The 18,513-nt window shown below is 36.1% G+C and overlaps 3 protein-coding genes across 8 annotated transcripts; 1 reads left to right on the forward strand and 2 right to left on the reverse strand.

Moving 5' to 3' along the window:
• Positions 1-738: 738 nt before the first annotated feature.
• Positions 739-4,713, reverse strand: LOC109056401 (interferon-stimulated 20 kDa exonuclease-like 2). Of its 3 annotated transcripts, XM_042741155.1 has the most exons (5): positions 4,557-4,713; positions 3,759-3,915; positions 3,286-3,545; positions 2,078-2,278; positions 739-1,838 (listed from the first exon to the last, which is right to left on the reverse strand). In XM_042741155.1, the coding sequence occupies exons 2-5, from the start codon at positions 3,874-3,876 to the stop codon at positions 1,692-1,694; spliced, it is 726 nt and encodes a 241-aa protein (XP_042597089.1). In that variant the 5' UTR covers positions 3,877-3,915; positions 4,557-4,713; the 3' UTR covers positions 739-1,691. The 3 variants fall into 3 exon arrangements, with proteins under 3 accessions (XP_042597089.1, XP_042597087.1, XP_042597086.1); XM_042741153.1 differs by having other exon boundaries at positions 3,286-3,912; XM_042741152.1 differs by having other exon boundaries at positions 3,286-3,915.
• A 254-nt stretch (positions 4,714-4,967) lies between these two features.
• On the forward strand, positions 4,968-11,331 carry LOC109056405 (protein RRNAD1-like). 3 transcript variants are annotated; one of them, XM_042741149.1, is made up of 9 exons: positions 4,976-5,225; positions 5,425-5,543; positions 7,216-7,432; positions 7,577-7,639; positions 7,738-7,848; positions 8,149-8,956; positions 9,125-9,230; positions 9,723-9,907; positions 10,354-11,331. In XM_042741149.1, exons 1-7 carry the CDS (start codon positions 5,121-5,123, stop codon positions 9,136-9,138), a joined length of 1,437 nt encoding a protein of 478 aa, XP_042597083.1. In that variant the 5' UTR covers positions 4,976-5,120; the 3' UTR covers positions 9,139-9,230; positions 9,723-9,907; positions 10,354-11,331. The 3 variants fall into 3 exon arrangements, with proteins under 3 accessions (XP_042597085.1, XP_042597083.1, XP_042597084.1); XM_042741151.1 differs by lacking the exon at positions 9,125-9,230 and having other exon boundaries at positions 4,968-5,225; positions 8,149-8,319; XM_042741150.1 differs by lacking the exons at positions 9,723-9,907; positions 10,354-11,331 and having other exon boundaries at positions 4,977-5,225; positions 8,149-9,260.
• Positions 11,332-16,475: 5,144 nt separating this feature from the next.
• Positions 16,476-18,007, reverse strand: LOC109056404 (protein S100-A1). Of its 2 annotated transcripts, XM_019073609.2 has the most exons (3): positions 17,856-18,007; positions 16,829-16,995; positions 16,476-16,706 (listed from the first exon to the last, which is right to left on the reverse strand). In XM_019073609.2, the coding sequence occupies exons 2-3, from the start codon at positions 16,967-16,969 to the stop codon at positions 16,557-16,559; spliced, it is 291 nt and encodes a 96-aa protein (XP_018929154.1). In that variant the 5' UTR covers positions 16,970-16,995; positions 17,856-18,007; the 3' UTR covers positions 16,476-16,556. The 2 variants fall into 2 exon arrangements, with proteins under 2 accessions (XP_018929154.1, XP_042597090.1); XM_042741156.1 differs by lacking the exon at positions 17,856-18,007 and having other exon boundaries at positions 16,829-17,084.
• Between the last annotated feature and the right edge of the window lie 506 nt (positions 18,008-18,513).

The following is an 18,513-nucleotide window of genomic DNA, read 5'->3' on the forward strand; positions in this document are numbered from 1 at the left end:
AGGGTACCTCTTTCTGTACCACAAGATTACCTCTGCCTGCCAGCCATTGAGGATTTTAAAACTTGATCCATTTTACAGACATTACTACCATCCACATCCAAGCCACAAGTGGGAAAGTATGAAGTCACTGAATGCCTTCTCGCTACAGCACATCCTATTAACCCCAATTTCATCAGGAACACTTTTAAATTACTAAGACTAGTGAAAGCAATAGGTATCATAAATAACAATTTACAGCATTTATTAATATTATATATTATGCATATTAAATATTTTGTGTATAATACTTATTTTATAAATGTATTATTGAAAATTCATAGTAATTCATAACACATTATGCTTATTTATAAAACTTGAAATGTTAATGCATTAGTACATGTAGAAATTTATAAATGTTGCAAAATGATAATTTTTTACAGACATTGCAAATACTAATATTAAATCTTTAAAGTATTGCAATTTCATCATTTCATCCCAGATTTACCAAGTCATTAAAAATTAGAACATTTCAAGAGAAATTTCATATTTAATATATCAATGTATGTAAACAATGTTTTTTTTTCTATTCAAAGAATCCTTAAAAAATGATCAAGGATCCATAAAAATATTGAGCAGCTGTTTTGAAGAAATCTTGAGCAGCAAATCTGCATATTACAATGATTCTGAAGAATCATGTGACACTATATATATATATATATATATATATATATATATATATATATATATATAGGTTGGCAATCTCGATTTATTTTTTAATATGGTGTTACATTCAAACTTATCATTTGTATGATACAGAGATAAACAAGAAAAATGACACATTTGGCACTATGCCAAAAACACCCATTCTTTAGAATAAGGCTGAGGCAAACCTCATAGATAGTCACCAGTGAGCCCTTTAGGACTGCACTAAAGATTTTTACAGCCATTCTAAATGTGTGGGCCTAAATGATCTATGTTGAATCAGTTTTGTATATTTTAAAGAATACTTATCCTTAATACAAAAAAAGATGAAAAAAAGTGAGATTACTGTATGTAATGCAATTAACAGACTGTGTTTTCTACAGTATGTTAGATTGAACCTTTCTGCAAGAGAGAATCCCAAATAAGGCTAAAAATCAGTCCATCGTGAGCTTGCTCAACTGCTGGGAAACTGGTGGGCAAGGAACATCCAGCTGCTTTCCAAACATCACCAAAGTGGTGCGACCGGACTCTTAAAAACAGACTGACTGATGATTGAGTGGGTTTGGAAGGAAAAGAGCTTTGACTGTAATCTCAAGGATAGAAGCTGAGGCCCTGTTCATTTGGACAGTTAAATACAGGAGGAGCTTTAATTCATGTGGTGGTGTTGAATTCAGAGTAGAAGAGGAATGCTGACTCGTCCTGTTCGTCAGACATCAGAAAGACAGACAGCTGGAGAGCAGAGAGAGCTTTTTTTTCTTTTCCTTTCTTTTCTTTTTCTTTTTAAACTTTCTGTAAAGTTTCTGAACAGAACTCAAAACATCATGTGGACAGTTTATCATAATGTCAAATTATTTGCTTTAAACAGCCAACAAAACCAATATAGTTAACTTAAAAGGCTTTTAATTTTTTTTTTTTACAGAAACTGAAGAGCCCCCTAGTGGTATTTAAACCCAAGCATAGCTGAGATGTTTAGCTGATAAAAAAAAAAGTGAGAAGTAAAAATCCTATCTTTAAAAAGCTTTTATGTTTCTTGATTCAGAGGATTCAGAGCTGAAAGGCTGAGAGCTGAGAGTTTTTGCTCCCATGCTTTCCACTACTTTGAACAGTTCCATGGTGGCTTTGGCATCTTCTACTGATGAGTGGCCTCCCTTCCCTGTCTGAAAATATAAGAGGGGAGAGAGTTTTTCAGTGGGAAAAAAATTAAAAGCCAAGCCCGTCTTTATTTTCTTTATAAAAATAGTCTGACTCGTCCTCTCTCAATCCTATAGGATCCAAGAGCTGCTTTGAACTGACTCCAGATATACCGTCTTCTCCTCTAAGCACTATGATCTGTGTGGCACAGGTGAAACTGACAACCGCTGAGACGTTACAACGTTTTGTGCTGAGTTAAACCCACCTGAATGTCTTTTTTAAAAATAGCCTTAGTGAGCCTCTTCAGAGACACCATTTCATTCACAGGCAGTCCAGCTTTCTGGTTTAGCAGAGGAATCTGAGCCGTATCTCGTGTTTGGCAAGCAGGATGGAAATATTTTAAGACCTTGAAGTCATTATGGATGGCATGGCCCACAACCACTTTCCCTGTTATTATCTTCACAATCTGTGAGCAAAACGTATAATAATGCTTAGTAGACTTACAAAATCTACCAAGCTATTACTGGTTTGTCATTATTTGGTTTATTTTGAGCACAATGAATAAATGGAAGATATTTTTTGTCTAAATATTATAATCTAAAAATCTAATAAAATCTAAAATCAGTCATTTTAAATGTTGTGAATTTAAGCATAAAACTTTAAAACATTACACTGGCTAATAACTGATATGATATTGTTCTACCAATATATACTGCATCTATACTTATAAATTCGAAAACAAAGATTTTAACATTTTGATGTTTATATGGTGATAGTTTTACTGATCCACTAGAAATGTTACATATTATTATTATGTAATATGTCCACAAACAAATTATAACATTATGTGATCTTATGTGAAAAAACAACAACAACAATGCAAAGCCTTCATAAAATTAATGGTTGTGCAATGTTTTTAAAATATCTATTTTTGTATTTTCCATTTTCATTTTAATTTTCATTATAGTTTTAGTACTTTCGTTTTTTATTAGCCTTAAAAAAAAAAGTCTATATAATTTGTAATCATTTTTATTTCAGTTTTAGTTATTTTATGACATCAAGATCAGGGTTCATAACAAATTTTTACCAATAGATTTCCATAACTTTTGAGACAATATTCATGACCTGAATGTTCCATTATTTTACAATAACAGTAATCTGTTCAAATTAACACAGCATATGTTAACTAAAATGAATAACGATCAATGCTACTTATAGTCTTTTTCTAGGTTTTTCATATACAAACCCTGCACGATAAACTAAATGGAAATGGGAAAGGATGCTCTGACAACTAGCTGAAGTAAAACAAGTATGTTTTTTATTATTTTATTTCAGTTAACATTTATTTCAAGTGATGACAACAACATCTTATTTGCTTGATAAAAGTGTCTTATAGGGTTAGGTTTAACCCTAATAAGACCCTAACCCTATAGGCTACATATTAATGCAACATAACATGATGCTCTTTCATACCTCTTTCTGTGCCTGATCAAAGGGTATGGCATGGAGCAGGTCCTGCCTCCTGATTCCACTCCAGCGACTGCGGAAATCCGTCACAGGATTAATGGGTTTGATATATTTATCATAAATCAAATCATCGTAGGTGACGATACTGCAGCGGGCGAGTTCATTGTGACACCCCTTCGGTCCTGTGCCCACCATCTCACAGTCCAACGCTACGTATTTCAACGGTCCGAGAGTGGGGGGAGCTGCTTGGTGTGTCGGATGCCTCTGAGATGGAAATGAAAATGTGGATTTCCTTGAAAATGTCTGTGCAGAACTAGAAGGCTCATTGGTCTTATTAGGCAGATAAGAGGTGAATTTAGGAAAAATAGCAGCTGGTTTTGATTGATCACCTCCATTGAGCTGCGTGTTTCTCGGCTTGTTTTTATTTTTCTGCATGTTCTTTTTGTTTTGCATTTTATTTTGTTTCTCTTTTAACAAATTGTGCTCCAGGTAATGTCTCCTTCCAAGGAAACGTTCATGCTTGGCATTTCCTCTGGATTCACCTGATTTGCCTCCTCGACTAGGCTCACAAACCAGGTTCAACATAAGCCCTGACATTCTTGTACACCCTCAGAGGTGGATTACAGCAGGTGTCTTCTTGTTGTCCAGACAAAGAAAAAGAAAACAACTGTTAAGGCAAAGAACTAACATGACCACACAAAATGATTATGATAATCATTCTATAGAAGTGTACAAAATGTTTAAATAATAAAAAAATAATTAACATAAGATATATTTAATAAAAATTAACTCAATAAATAACAGCCTAAAAATAGTTTTTAAAAGATTAATTATTTTTTCATTTATTAACAATAAATAACTAATAAAAATCTTAAATGAAAAAAATACAGTACACTACAATAGTAAAAAAAAAAAAAACTAACTACTGTATGTAACAGAAACGAACTAAATAATATTTAACAAAATAATCCAAAGAATATTTTATACATCTTTATAATAACTTTTCACTGTATACAATTGGTCTTTATACATTAAAATATATAGATGCCTTTTAAAATAAGCTCAGATGAGAAATCATATTGGTTGAACGTGGCATGTAAAAATCTGAAACCTTCTTAATAAACGATGTTTTTAAAGCAATGCAAAGACAACAGCATCTATTCACAATATATGGACAGTTTTACTACACAGTTGAGTTATTACACTGTGAATAGCGAAATAAATTGTGCGATTCTTTAACGTATAGACATAAACTTTCAAAATTTCCTAACACATACCATTATTTGCCCCAAAACTGCGATCTTTGATATTTTTCCCCTTTGATTGTTTTCTAAACAAGCACGTCGTACGTGTGACTGCATATGTACTTCCGTGTAGAAGTTTAGCGGTTATGGGAAGTTCGACTCATTTCAAAAAACCGGTTCAAAACATTCTTCAGTGATTCTAAAGGTCTCTGTTTACTGTTTATTACGTTTTCGACGCCGTTTTCATTATTAAGGTGATTATGGTATATCATAATTTAAATTTTTACACAAATTTTTAGTACAAAAAAATTAAATAAATACACATAGCTGCATTGTTCGTTATTCAGCAAGAGTCAACTCCCAATCGTAAATGAATCATTTAGGTCGGTTTTGTGAATCAGTTCAACCGAATCATTGATTTGTTCACGACTCGGACATCACTAGTAGGCGGCGCACCTGCGCGCACGTGTGGTCGGATTGCTACATGTAAACACCAAAGTCTTAATACGTTCCCAATGAAGTTTTTATATTAAACGACTACTTGGAATATTGAAGGGCAACCAGTTTAACGTGCATGGTGTTTTTAGTGGTGAAGAAATGTTTGTGGCGTCTTTTTCAGAGCAGGAGCAGAGAGAACTAACTGCTGAGAAGCTGACTTCGCTCCTGTCAGCCTACAGACACGTATCAGACTCCTACATAATAATAATAAATTAACCACTCCTTGTACTATTTCAGTGTTTGTACTTTATAAACTGCTGTGCTGTGAAGTTTGTCAAGAATTCAAGTGTGAGTGTAACAGTAAACGGATAATCCCGTGTGTTCAGCCGCGGGGTTTCTGTCAGCTGAAATATTTATGTGCATGTGAAAGTGTAAGTGTATCTGTGTTCGTGCGTCCACGCAGGAGTTCTTCAGTGAGAGTTTGTGGGACACTCTTCCTGTGAGCTGGCAGGACGCCCTCGGTGATCTTACACCCCCACAGATCGCTGATCTGCTGCTGGATAAAGAGATTAAGGACAGGCGGTAAATGAGTTTATTCTTTGTATCTGTCTCTGGTTGCCTTAAATTAAGATAATGTTACAAAGCCAGAACATTGCTCAAAATCCACTTTGGAGCATTTGCCTGTAGAAAAAGCTTTGAGATAAATAGATGAAGAGTTCAGATACAGAAGCCTCTAAGTGCAGTCTGAAATTTTCTTCTAAAATGAGCATTTTTTTTTTATCAGTTTCCTATATTTAGTTATTTCACTTTAATTGCCTAGAAGAAGGACCTAAACATTGTCATTAGAGTAAAATTACTGAACCTAAACATAGGAGCCTGATTAAAAAAAAAAAAAAAATTCATTTTAGATGAAAATTTCAGACAGCACTTAGACGCTTTTGCATTTAAACTCTTAAGATAGAAATGCATGAAGTGATCAAATATATACTTAAAATGCAAGGAAATTTCTTGTCTGCAAAAACTGTTTTTGTGTTCAGATCAATATTTTACATTGGACATCAAGTGGTGATCGAACAGAATGCCAAAATTGCTTATTGTACCAGTGTTATTTTAGTATCAAGGTGATGCTTTTATGGTTTAATTGTTATTTTGATTTATATTTTATTTTCTGTTTTCATTTTCATTTTTTTTTTTTAAATAGTTGTATTTTATGGTGTTTTTTTGTCATTTTCATTAGTGTATTTTTTAATTAAACGTTTTTGTGTATTTTATTTCAGTTAATGTTTTGTTTCTTTCCTGATTTTTGATTAACTATAATAACCTTGTATATCTTGTATATTCCCTCATAATCAAACATTCATTAATATACCTATATATGTATATAGGACATACCAAATATTAAAGTTAAAAGTGGATAAAAACAGTAAGACTCCATCTGATATTTGTTGTGCTCAGAGCAACCATCTGCATGTTTCGCGAACATTATTAAATGAAATCATGTTTGGGGGGCAAAAAAGGTCAATATTTTCAGATCTGTCAGGTGTTCTAATAATTTTGGCAACCACTGTATGTATGTATGTGTATATATATATATATATATATATATATATATATATATATATATATATATATACAGGTGCATCTTAAAAAATTTGAATATCATGAAAAAGTATTCTCAAGCTTGTGGTCATACCTGTTGCTTGTGCACCTTTTCCTATCCAATTTCTTCCTTCCAGTCAACTTTGCATTTAATATGCTTTGATACAGCACTCTATGAACAGCCACCCCTTTCAGTACTGACCTCTTTGACTTAACCTCTTTGTGGAGGGTGTCAGTGAATGTCTTCTGGACCATTGCCAAGTCAGCAGTCTTCATCATTATTGTGGTTTCAAAGAACAAGAGATAACCAGAATTTATACTGTAGGGATTGTCATTTAATGAAACTCAAATGTAAATATTATAATATTTTGAGATACTGGATTTTTGACTTTCATGAGCTTTAAGCTCTAATCATCAAAATTAAAACAAAAAAACTTGAAATGTTTTACTTTACATGTAATGAATATACAATATATAAGTTTCACTTTTTGAAATGTTATGAAAAAAATTTTTTTTAGATGCACCTGTATATATTTATGTGTGTGTAACTTTCTTTTTTAAAAAGTTCAACATATAATACATCTGAACTATTTTTATATAGTAAACATATAAATGGAAGTAAATTCAAAGGTCTTGTATTTATTCTGTCTATTAGGTACCCATCTGTGTGGCCACTGTCCTTACTGGCACTGTGGACAGCACCACATGCGCTGTCGTTTCCACGTAAAGCACCAGATGGACACGCTCAGGACACAGGTGCAGCAGTGCCAGAGGAGTTTCAGTCGAACCAGAGTCAGAGTTCTTTGTTAGGACACATTTTCCGTAAACACGTCAAGCCCAAGAAGCAGCACGAAATCCGCCGACTAGGCACAGTATGGGTGCATTATACTGAATGTAATGTCAATGTGGAAAGATTCTGAATGCCATTATTAAAGAAATATGACTCCATTAAGAAGATCTAAAGATCATTTAAAAGTTTTTTTTTTTTTTTTTTTCTGCTGAACTGCCTCTCCTAGCTGGTCAAGAAGTTGTGTAATCAGGCTAACTGTAGCTGTGTGGTTGATGTTGGGTCTGGACAGGTACAGTAATGTATTGCTTAATTTTATTATGGTAAATATGCCTGTCTTTAAATTATAAATATGCAAATTACTCCCTTTAATTTGATCCATCCCTCCAGGACCATTTGACACGGTTTCTGTCTTTTGGACTTGCTGACCCTAACCTTGTTTTCATGGCTGCCAAATTTGATAGACAGCTTCTATTGACACTCGCCAAAGAGAATCAAAAGGTATGACACTCATAAAGTATTCTATTAAATAATCTATTCGTTAATTATATATTTTCTATTTTGTAAACATTTTTTCAATATTACATAAAAATTGATACACACACATAAAGCTGGCATTACCATTTTTTGAAAATATTTTTTTTATTTTGTATTTTATATTATATTATATTATATTGTATATTATATTTTATTGTTTTATTTTGTTTGTAAATCTTAAAAATTTTACTTTTTTATTATCTTTTATTTTTACATCTTAACTGTGTAAAACCACATGTTTTCTCATCATTGTCTCTGTTGTAGTCAGGAAACACTCAAAGTCTTCACTCTGCACCTGGTCCTTCTCCTCGTCATGTGGTGGGCTGGGTCAACCCAAAGGCTTCATGGGATGTCTTCATTCAGCAGCTTGGTGTGACAGCAACTGAAAGTGACAGTATTGGAGCAACCACTGGGCCATATGAAAAGAAACAGCAGGTGGAGGAGTTAAATCTAGAGCCGCATTCATGCCAAATCAAAGCAGAAGAGTTACAAAATACATTGCAGACTCAAAAAACTGACATCAATACTTCAGACTCTGTAGCCCAAATAAACACTGGGGTTTTTCCATCAGGGATGGCGAATGAAATGCTTACCTGTAAAACCGTACCAGTTACTAATTGTGGTGCCAAAAAACCTGCACGTTTTGTACTCACCGGTCTTCATGCTTGTGGAGACCTTAGCTCTACACTTCTGCGTCATTTTGCCAACTGCCCTCACGTTCACGTCATCACATCTGTAGCTTGCTGCTACATGAAAATCTCAACCCAGGAGAACCCAAACCCTCTTGGCGTTTTCCAGCCCCCATTTTCTGCAGACACTGTGGCGGATTCCTGTTTAGAATTCGGTTATCCGATGAGTGACTGGGTACGTGGATTACCAGGGCACCAGTTGTCTTATAAGGCACGAGAGGGAGCATGTCATGCAATAGAGGACTATCTTCACCGGCTGAGAGAGGAGAGCGGCTTACTGAGGACACACTGCTACAGAGCCATCTTAGAAAGCATCATCAGAGCAGAGAGGCACGATATGCGCAGACCAGGAGTTCAGACTGTTAGGAAAGCCCATTTTCAGAGTTAGTGTCTTATTAATAATATCTTTAAAGGGGGTGAACTCCCTCTGTTTATTATTTTGCACTGTTCTCTGAGGTCCACTTATAGTGTTATCAAGATTTTTTACAACAGAAAACATCATTTTGAAACAATAGGCTATTTTCTGCACTGTTTTTGACCCCCTTCATCAGAACGCTCTCTTTGAATGGGTGTGGTGGATTGTAGACTTGGAAGTAAATGCCCACTGCTATGATTGGCTAACACCTGTGAATATTTGACAGCCTACATCCTTCACAGGTAAACATTATTCATCAGAATAAAGACATTACATTACATGCACAAATCGGCGTTTATCTTCTGCTTCTTTTGCTTTTCCACATACATTACATGGACAACAATAATCTAATTTTAACACGGTTTAGACAATACGCTGATTAAGAATCTACCATCTGGCTTCAACAAAGCTGTCGTCTATATGCCCGTATAACATGACAAATAATTGACTGCATTTGAAGCTTTTGTAAAATTAAAAATGAAACACCCAAAATTGTATATGGCATCATAATAAAGATAAACTATACTGTATGTTTATACATGACATTCTGGAGGGGATGATGGCGCCACGTGGGGATGTAATGACATAATCAAATAATTAAATAATTAAATGAAATAATCAAAATGTGACACTTGTTAAACTGTGACTATGACATGTGTTAAACTGTCATATTTTTCAGTACATCTGAGATACTAGATAGCTGTATTATAATTTTATTTTTTGTTTTATCACAGGTATGCTCGTTTGGCATTGCCACGGGTGGGCCTACCTGCTGATCTCCCAGTTGACCCTGTTGCTGTGGATGCAATGCTAGCGCAGCAGGGTAAAGTGGTTGCGTACTTCAGCCTGGTTCTTCTCCTCACACCTGTTATGGAAACTCTAGTGTTACTGGACAGAATGGTTTTCCTGCAGGAGAGAGGTAAATAGAGCAGAGCCACTCACTCATATGAAGAACTGAAAATAACTAAATTAGCTTTTTTTCTTTTGACACAAGTGTATTTTTCTTATTTGTTTGGTTATGTAATTAAAATATACATTTTTTAAATATTTTATTAATATGAATTATTTTTATATTGTGTGTGTTTTTTAACAGAGATAGAAGTCTCAAAAGTTTAATTAACTTAATGATTAATTTATTAATATTTATAATTTATTTACATGATTTTTCTAGTCAGTTGTGATTACAGCTTTTTTTACTCAAAAATATCAATATCTACAAAATAAAATATTTTAGATTTTGGTGTAACTTATATTCATCGAAGTTTCCATGATCTTTTTCCATGATCACTTTTCCAGGTGTAGAAATCAGTCTTTCAAATTCCCTTATTGTATAATTATAATTCATCTTTGTATTTTCATATTTAGGTTTCCAGAGTACACTCATCCCACTCTTTGATGCTGCTTTTTCCCCACGAAACCTGGTACTGGTGGCCGTCAAGCCCAAAGAAGCACAGAGCTGAATTAAATAACATACACCAAGTTATTCAAATCCAAGTTCTGACTCACAACCACATAATTAGATTAACAGTAATATTTTATGAATAAAATGCCCTTAAATGAACCGTCACACAAACCGTCTGACATTTGAAAACTGAAATTAGAGGTCTGATTTTCCGTTTTCCAGAGTGACCCATTAATGGCTCATTGTTATTTTTTTCCCCTGTCATGCTTTCCTTCACTTAGAAGCAAAAACTGTCTCACATTTTAAATGAGATTTTGTCTGAATAGGAAAGATGGAAATTCTTCTTTTAAATTTGAAGTTTTAATATATGATTTTCCTATTCTTAACACTATTAAAAAGACATAAGACGCTCAAACTGTTTTGTGTTTTTCATAGTTGTCAGACTGGATTTTAAATTACACTGGCCAAAGTTGCTATCGTCTATGGTTCATTTCTATTACAAAAAACATATTCAGACCTAGAATCTACTGTATGACTGCAGGTGTATGAATGTTCTATTTGTAAATAAAAACATATATACATACAGTGGTAAAAACACACACACAAAAAAAAAAAAAATTTTTAATGAAAAGGCTGACATATCTTTTTATAACCTATAGATGGCACTCTTAATATAAAATCAGTGCTGCGTTCAGCCCTGTCAAAACGGTGCAAAACGTTTTTTAAACGGAAAGGGTGGTGTGTTGAACACTCTGTTCTGATGACGCAAGAGTTGCAACAATGGCAGCTGAGAAGGCCATTCCTTTCTGAATTTTCAGAGCCTGATGAAATCGGTATAAATAAATGTTTAATACTGCAAAATATGCTCTATGTTACAGTCACTGCCCTTGTCCTCCAGAATAAAAGAGAACATCCCAATCGAGTGAAGGGATCTGTGGAAACTGTGGTTCCTAATTATTGTGACAACATTTGTCTCGCATTTCAGGATGAAAAGACACACTTTTCAGGTGAAGGATAATCCATTTCTTACCTCCGAGACTGTGTTATGAGCTATGGGTGCTTTCACATCTCTAGTTCGGTTCATTTGGTCCGAACCAAGGGCAAACAATTATACATTGTAGCATTTTTGGTTCCTTTTCACACCACACTGATTGCTTTGGTCCGAACCAGTTGAAACGAACCAAAATGCAGTCACATGACAACATCCACATCACTCATTGGCCATGACGTATTTCCTAAACTGCTTTTCGATTGGTCAGAATTTACGTGCGGGAAAATTCCAACATAAGATGAAAAGCCAGCCAGCAAACAACAAGGAGACAACACAACTATGGAGAGACGACTGCACGGGCTGGTTTTGTCCCTGGCCATAATCTATTACATTGTTTGTATACACCACAATATGCAAACGATACATTTCTATAATGAAGCGCGGATGCGGCTTGAAAACAACGTTCTAATGCACTGCAAACGGCGAGCGGGCATCGCTCGTAACTTCAAGCGGAGGCGTGCATTAATCCACGAGCTGCCATGCTAAAGCCCAAACTGTCAACAAACACACACACACAAAAAAAAAACTGTCAACAAACACTTCCTCATCCCATAATGCACAGCGCAGCTGACTACGGCAGCTGGTTTAGTCCAAAAATGATCAGTACTTTTTGCAGTTGGGTCTGTTCGAGGTCGGATCACGTTCTCACCACAAACGTACCGCTCCAGAGTTCGTTTGAAAGCGTACCGAGACCACCTCTTCAAGCAGGTCTCGGTACGCTTGTTTGGTCCGCCTTTGGTGCGCACCCGAGTGCGATTGCTGGTTTCACACCTGCCCAAACGAACCGCACCAAAGGGGGAAACGAACTCTGGTACGATTCAACCGAACTAAATGAGGCAGGTGTGAAAGCACCCTATATGACCTTATTATTTTTATTGTAAGTATTAGGTTTATCATTATTGCTGGTCACTGTTGATGTGCTATGGATATTGTAATATTTACCATTATATAATGAGAGAGGTATAGAAAAGTTTATGAAAGTTTCACTCCACAATACAATAGCAAAATATATATGTATAGCCTTTTTAATGTTAGGCCTACATTAAATAGTGTCTAGCACACCTTCCTAAGGAAAGGATATGGACCAGAAGACATTGCAATTACTAAATGATATTTAGACATTAAAGAAGATAGACTTTAAGAAGTTCCAGATCTATATATGTGCTCTTATTATTTCAGTTATTTTGCCTCTAATGTAAATAAACGTGCAAAAAATATACTTGCTCTTGTGAATTATTTTTGATGTTAATTACATTGTGCAAGTTGTTTCTTTAATACCGCGTGGTTTATACACATGTTGCTGCTGATTGGGCTGAAATTTTTGACACACCCACCAAACAAGAGAAACGGATCTCAAAGCCCGTTGCACACTGTTTCCAGGAAACATGTCGTTCAAACCGGAAACTGTAGCAAAACTTTGCCCTACCGGTTTGAGCTTGAACTTGCTCCAGGTCAAACCTTCAAAGACAGTATTGCTGTGTCCCAAACTTAAGTGCATGGACTCCGAAGTGCGCATTTGAAGTGCGAATGCATCACAGCGGCGCGACAAAGGGTGTCCCAAACTGAAGTGTGTGGACTCCGAAGTGCGGATGTGAAGTGCGATTGCGTCACAGCGTCACGACGTAAGCTGTCCCAAGTCAGAATGCGCACTTCGAAGACTGCATTTGAAGTGTGAATGCGTCACCGGGGCGCGACGAAGGCTGACGAGTTTCGAAAGTGACTTCAAATGCGCCCTTCATTTCCCATGAAAATGAAGTGTACATCTTATGGACACTTCGCACCCTTCCATATCCCAGAATCACTTGCGTGCATATGACGAAGGTGTTTATATTCATATTTTTAACATAAACCCCACAAACAATAAGACAACCACCACAGGGGCAGCTGTGGCCTAATGGTTAGAGACTTGGACTTGTAACCCGAAGGTTGCAGGTTCAAGTCTCGGTGCTGGCAGGAGTTGTAGGTGGGAGGGAGTGAATAAACAGCTCTCTCTTCCACCCTCAATACCCATGGCTGAAGTGCCCTTGAGCAAGGCACTGAACCCCCAGTTGCTCCCCGGGCGCTGGATATAGCTGCCCACTGCTCCGGGTGTGTGTTCACGGTCTGTTCACTTCTCACTGCTGTGTGTGTGCACTTGGATGGGTTAAATGCAGAGCACCAATTTCGAGTATGGGTTACCATACTTGACAAATGTCACGACTTTCACTATATAAGGCAATGGTCTTTCCCTTTGTTGTGTTTCTGTAGTGCAGTCAAGCAAGAGATGTCTACAAATGTTTTAACCAAACTTTAGCACTCCAGTATTTTGTATGCATGTCCTGCTGTGTCATATTTTCTAATGTTAAGATTGCAAACCTGTCTTTTTTTTCATAAGTGTTTCCATTTTCTTTTGTTTTAATACTATTCTGGGGAAAGTGAGCATGTGTTTTTGTTGTTAACAGGCATGGTTTATTTGTGAAGTGCCCTGAGACGGGTGAGGGAGTGAGTAGACAGGGAGGACATCAAACTCAAACAAATACATTCTTCATTAGCCAAGAGAAAACAGTGGGAAAAAAATTAGTACATTAAAGTTTTTCCAATATATTTTTTAAATGTCATATTGTCAATGAAACAACCTTATTTCTGTAGTTAATTTTTTTGACGCAAGTTAAAAATGAAATGCATAAATTGTATACATTATTCATTTTTTGTGTGTAATTTATTCGTAAATAAGCCTGAGTACTTTCTGCACATTTTGTATTTGTTTTGCATATTCACATGTGTAAATAAAAGAAAAGTGCTTATGTACATTGTTAATTTTTTTTAATGTAGCTTATAATTTTTTTCACAAAATATTCTTTTATTTGTTTATTTGTTTGTCCTGTAAACACTTTTTTACACATTAAAACAAATTGTTCTATAATAGAAAGTACTTTTTACAACCATTTACAACATAGCTTAGGTTTAACATCAGAAAACAGCATCAGTTTGAGCCCGGCCCTGCCTCCATGTGTTCTGGGGTCTTCAGGAGGTCAATCTCTTGGTGAATGGCCAGCACATCCTCAGCAACTTGGAGGAAAATGCGGTGACAGTGGAACGAGGCATCTGCCAAACACTCTGGAGACCATCTGTATGATGTACCACTGGCAGACAGAAGAGAAACACCAGGGTCTGGATCGTGGCACACCATCCATGTTGCCGTTCACTTCCCAGTAGATCCAGCAGCACTGTCAGGGTCTCCCTGCTAAGAACAAACCATTAAACACCTGTCCAGCACTGCCACATTCAGCTCTATCCTGCAGTACAGGGGTCTGCTCTGAAAGGGAAAGAAGGAAAAGAGAAAGAGTTTAGAGCTATGACAACATAATTAGTAGAAGAAATATTGAGATGCTTTAGTAAACTACTTTTAGTAACTATACCATATTGGGGAAAAATTACTAGTCATATTTAAAACTTTAGCTGAAGGGATAGTTCACCCAAAAATATAAATTACAAACCTGGAGCAACTGAAGGGTGAGTAAATGATTACACAATTTTAATTTTTGTCTGAACTATCCTTTAAGTAAAAGTATTATCTTGCATACTCTAATATACTTCAGGTATTGAGAGTAAAAGTAAAGGTATGTGCAGTATTGTGTTGAAAAAAAGAATTTGTCAGGATGGTTTTACATTAATAATACTGCTGCACTTCTCTGTATGTTGCAGTTTACTTCTAATTATGTTTAAGGTTATTACATTTAAAGCTGCTGAACATTAAGCTGTACTATGCTCTATTATTTTAAATACAGTTTTATTTTTATGGTTAACTCCCTAAAAAAATACGTGTTGCAAACCTGTCTACATATGGTCAGGACAATAAACTACATAAAATTGCACCTTTTGTAAGATATCAGTCAGCATTTGAACTGCTATGTGTGTATTTTGTAGTTTTTCATATGTATCATTACATTATTCAAGTAAGCTCCAAGCCAGTACCTGCATTTAAAGTTGTAATCCGACAAAGATCGCAGTAAACCAGTGTAGTTTACCTGGCCTCGGTCTTGGTTAAGAGCAGTTCTGGCTCCACCTATCCTGTCAGGACTGTCCTCTCGTCAGCGCTCTTCTCGCACCGTTGCTATGCGACAGAGCGCTAATCGGAAACACCTGGTGACGGAATTAGGAAATCCTGTGAAGGCGGAACATCTCACGCACTTCGGAGGACCCTTCGTGCACTTCGGAGGTCTGGTCTTCGAAGTCCGTGGCCTTCGAAGTGTGCACACTCAACTTTGGAACACAGCTAGTATTTTAAAGCCCCCATGATGATTCTAGTATGTAGGGATCTCCAACCCTGCTCCTGGAGAACTACCGTCCTACAGACTTCAGTTCCAACCCTGCTCCAACACACCTGTCTGTACTTATCAAGTAACCCTGAACACCTTGATTAGCTGCTTCAGGTGTGTTTGATTGGGGTTGGAGCTGAAATCTGTAGGACAGTAGCAGGGTTGGAGACCACTGACGTAGAAGCTGCAGTCACAAAGAGACTCATTTCTTTGCTCATTTCAACTAGAAGTGTTGATGTATTTGAATGGTTCAAAAACAGTAATTTAACTATTTAATTCCATAATACATTTACATTGTTTTTTCAGGATTTACATCAATTAATTTACATGACTTATAGACCTTTGTGATTAAAATGTTTAAAACTCACAAATACATTTTTTTTTTTAAACCAAATAAAATATTTTAGAGGTCAAAGTTTCATTCAAATTTAAAGATCTTTTAAGATTTGATTTCCATGACATTTCCAGGTCTGGACATCACGCTTTCAAAATTCCCTCATTACATTTAGGTTTTTCAAGACAATGGGAATCCTGTTGGTTCTTAAATAAGAATAAATGAAATCAAGGTAACAGCAGAAGAATATAAAGTCAGTTTAAATCTTAATGTGTTTTTAAGCTTATTTTATGCTCGTTTCATCTTCTTTTAAATCATTTGTAATATTGCTTAAATGGGCTCAAAACATTGCATCTTGTGCACACTTTACAGTGCTGTACTTTTCACACACACACACACACATTGACTGCACATCTCTAGTCTTTATTCTGATGAATAATGTTTACAAAATGTCACACAGCTGAAGAGAGACATGGAAAAACATTAATTCTTCATGCTCTCTACAAAGAATTCATTACATGCCACTGTGAGAGCAGCCACCAGCACAACAAACTCCTGAAAGTCCACTTGTCCATCCTGGTTCTCATCCAAATCAGACATGATCTTCTCCACAACCATGGGGTCTTTACTTGCCTACAACAGGAAACACAGTTATTCTTCTATTATGTATGTGAGATATTAATGTTACTGAATGTTAATGCTACTTAATATGGCTAAAACTTTTCACTTTCACGTCACTTTTTTTTGTCACTTACTGATAAAAAGTCACCGAGTTCTCCCTGAAGCAAACTCTTGAGCTCGGCTTTGCTTAGCTTGTACTTGTCTCCTTCTTTGGAGGAGTATGTGTGAAACACTTCAATCAGGCCTTCCATTGCATTTTCCAGTTTTGAAACCATGTTGTTTTCTCTTTAGAAAATATACTCTGGAAAAAAAGAAAAACATTTCGCAATCTCCAAGTCCAACACGCCAAGTTTAACAGTCCACATGTGAACACCTGAGAGTCTACGCTGGTGTTTTAGTGAACAAAATGCTCAAAGTCATTTGACTGCATTGTCTGTATTCAATAAATGCACATTTTGTGAAAATGCATAGCCCTTTTCAATTCTTAAAGGCATGTACTGTTTGCACAGACACCTGCTGACCCCCAGGAATGAGGAATCTAATATCGGAGCGAACAGGCCTTTTGGCACTAGCAGGCTGATGACGATCATGAGGGAGACGAAAGACAGGTACATCAATTATTCAATTAGTCTTTTGTATGAACTAAAGGCTCTGAGACTATTTATCCACCATTAAGGCATGTAGGGCTTATATATATATATATATATATAGATATATATATATATAGGTATTAAATCTAAAGTCTCATATAGAAGAAACTAACATGGAATGATACATTAACATCAAAACATTAAGACTGTAAAACCATCTACAAATGCGCTAATGAACTTTCCATCAGCGCTATTAAAGGGAGTTTAATTAAACTTAGTGCAAGAATCACTCATATTGGTAACAATGTGCAAGTATGTAGTGAAAACTGGCTTATTCGTATTACATGGAGAATTATCTATGTGCCAATTTTTAAATGAAAGTGTCTCATTACATGCAATAACCTCTGACATCATTAAATAATTATATTGAAGTCGCATTTATTCTTAAACGTCTTAAGCCATTGTCAACTTTATGTTTACAAATAACGGCGTAGGATATACACATTATTTCCAGAAAGTTATGAGCATAACATTAGTAGGTCTAGAAAAACAAACAGAATTCTCAGCTTACCTAGACAAAGAAGTGGTAACTAGCGCTTGAAAAGTTACTTGTGCTCATTCATTAAATAGCGTCCATTCACCTGTGCGGGGGAAATAGCCAAGTGGGCGGAGCTTCGTACAACCGCAGCGCGCACGTCCAATGACGTCATAACTCACGCAATCCAAGATCTCTAATAATGTGCTCAAATACACTCACCGGCCACTTTATTAGGTGCACCTGTTCAGTTGTTTGGTAACACAACTTGCTAATCAGCCAATGGCAGCAACTCAATGCATTTAAGCATGTAGAATAAGCTTCAGAATGGGGAAGAAAGAGGATTTAAGTGACTTTGAACGTGGAATGGTTGTTGGTGCCAGATGGGCTGGTTTGAGTATTTCAAAATACTACTGGCATTTTCACTCACAACCATCTCTAGGGTTTACAGAGAATGGTCTGAAAAACATTGCCTGGTCTGATGGGTCTTGATTTCTGCTGCGACATTCAGATGGTAGGGTCAGAATTTGGTGTAAAGAACATGAAAGCATGGATCCATCCTGCCCTTGTCTCAACGGTTCAGGATGGTGGTGGTGTAATGGTGTGGGGGATATTTTCTTGGCACACTTTGTGCCCCTTAGTACCAATTGAGCATCATTTAAATGCCACAGCCAACCTGAGTATTGTTGCTGAC

Source organism: Cyprinus carpio, chromosome B16, assembly GCF_018340385.1.
Source record: "Cyprinus carpio isolate SPL01 chromosome B16, ASM1834038v1, whole genome shotgun sequence".
Taxonomy (NCBI): Eukaryota; Metazoa; Chordata; class Actinopteri; order Cypriniformes; family Cyprinidae; genus Cyprinus; species Cyprinus carpio.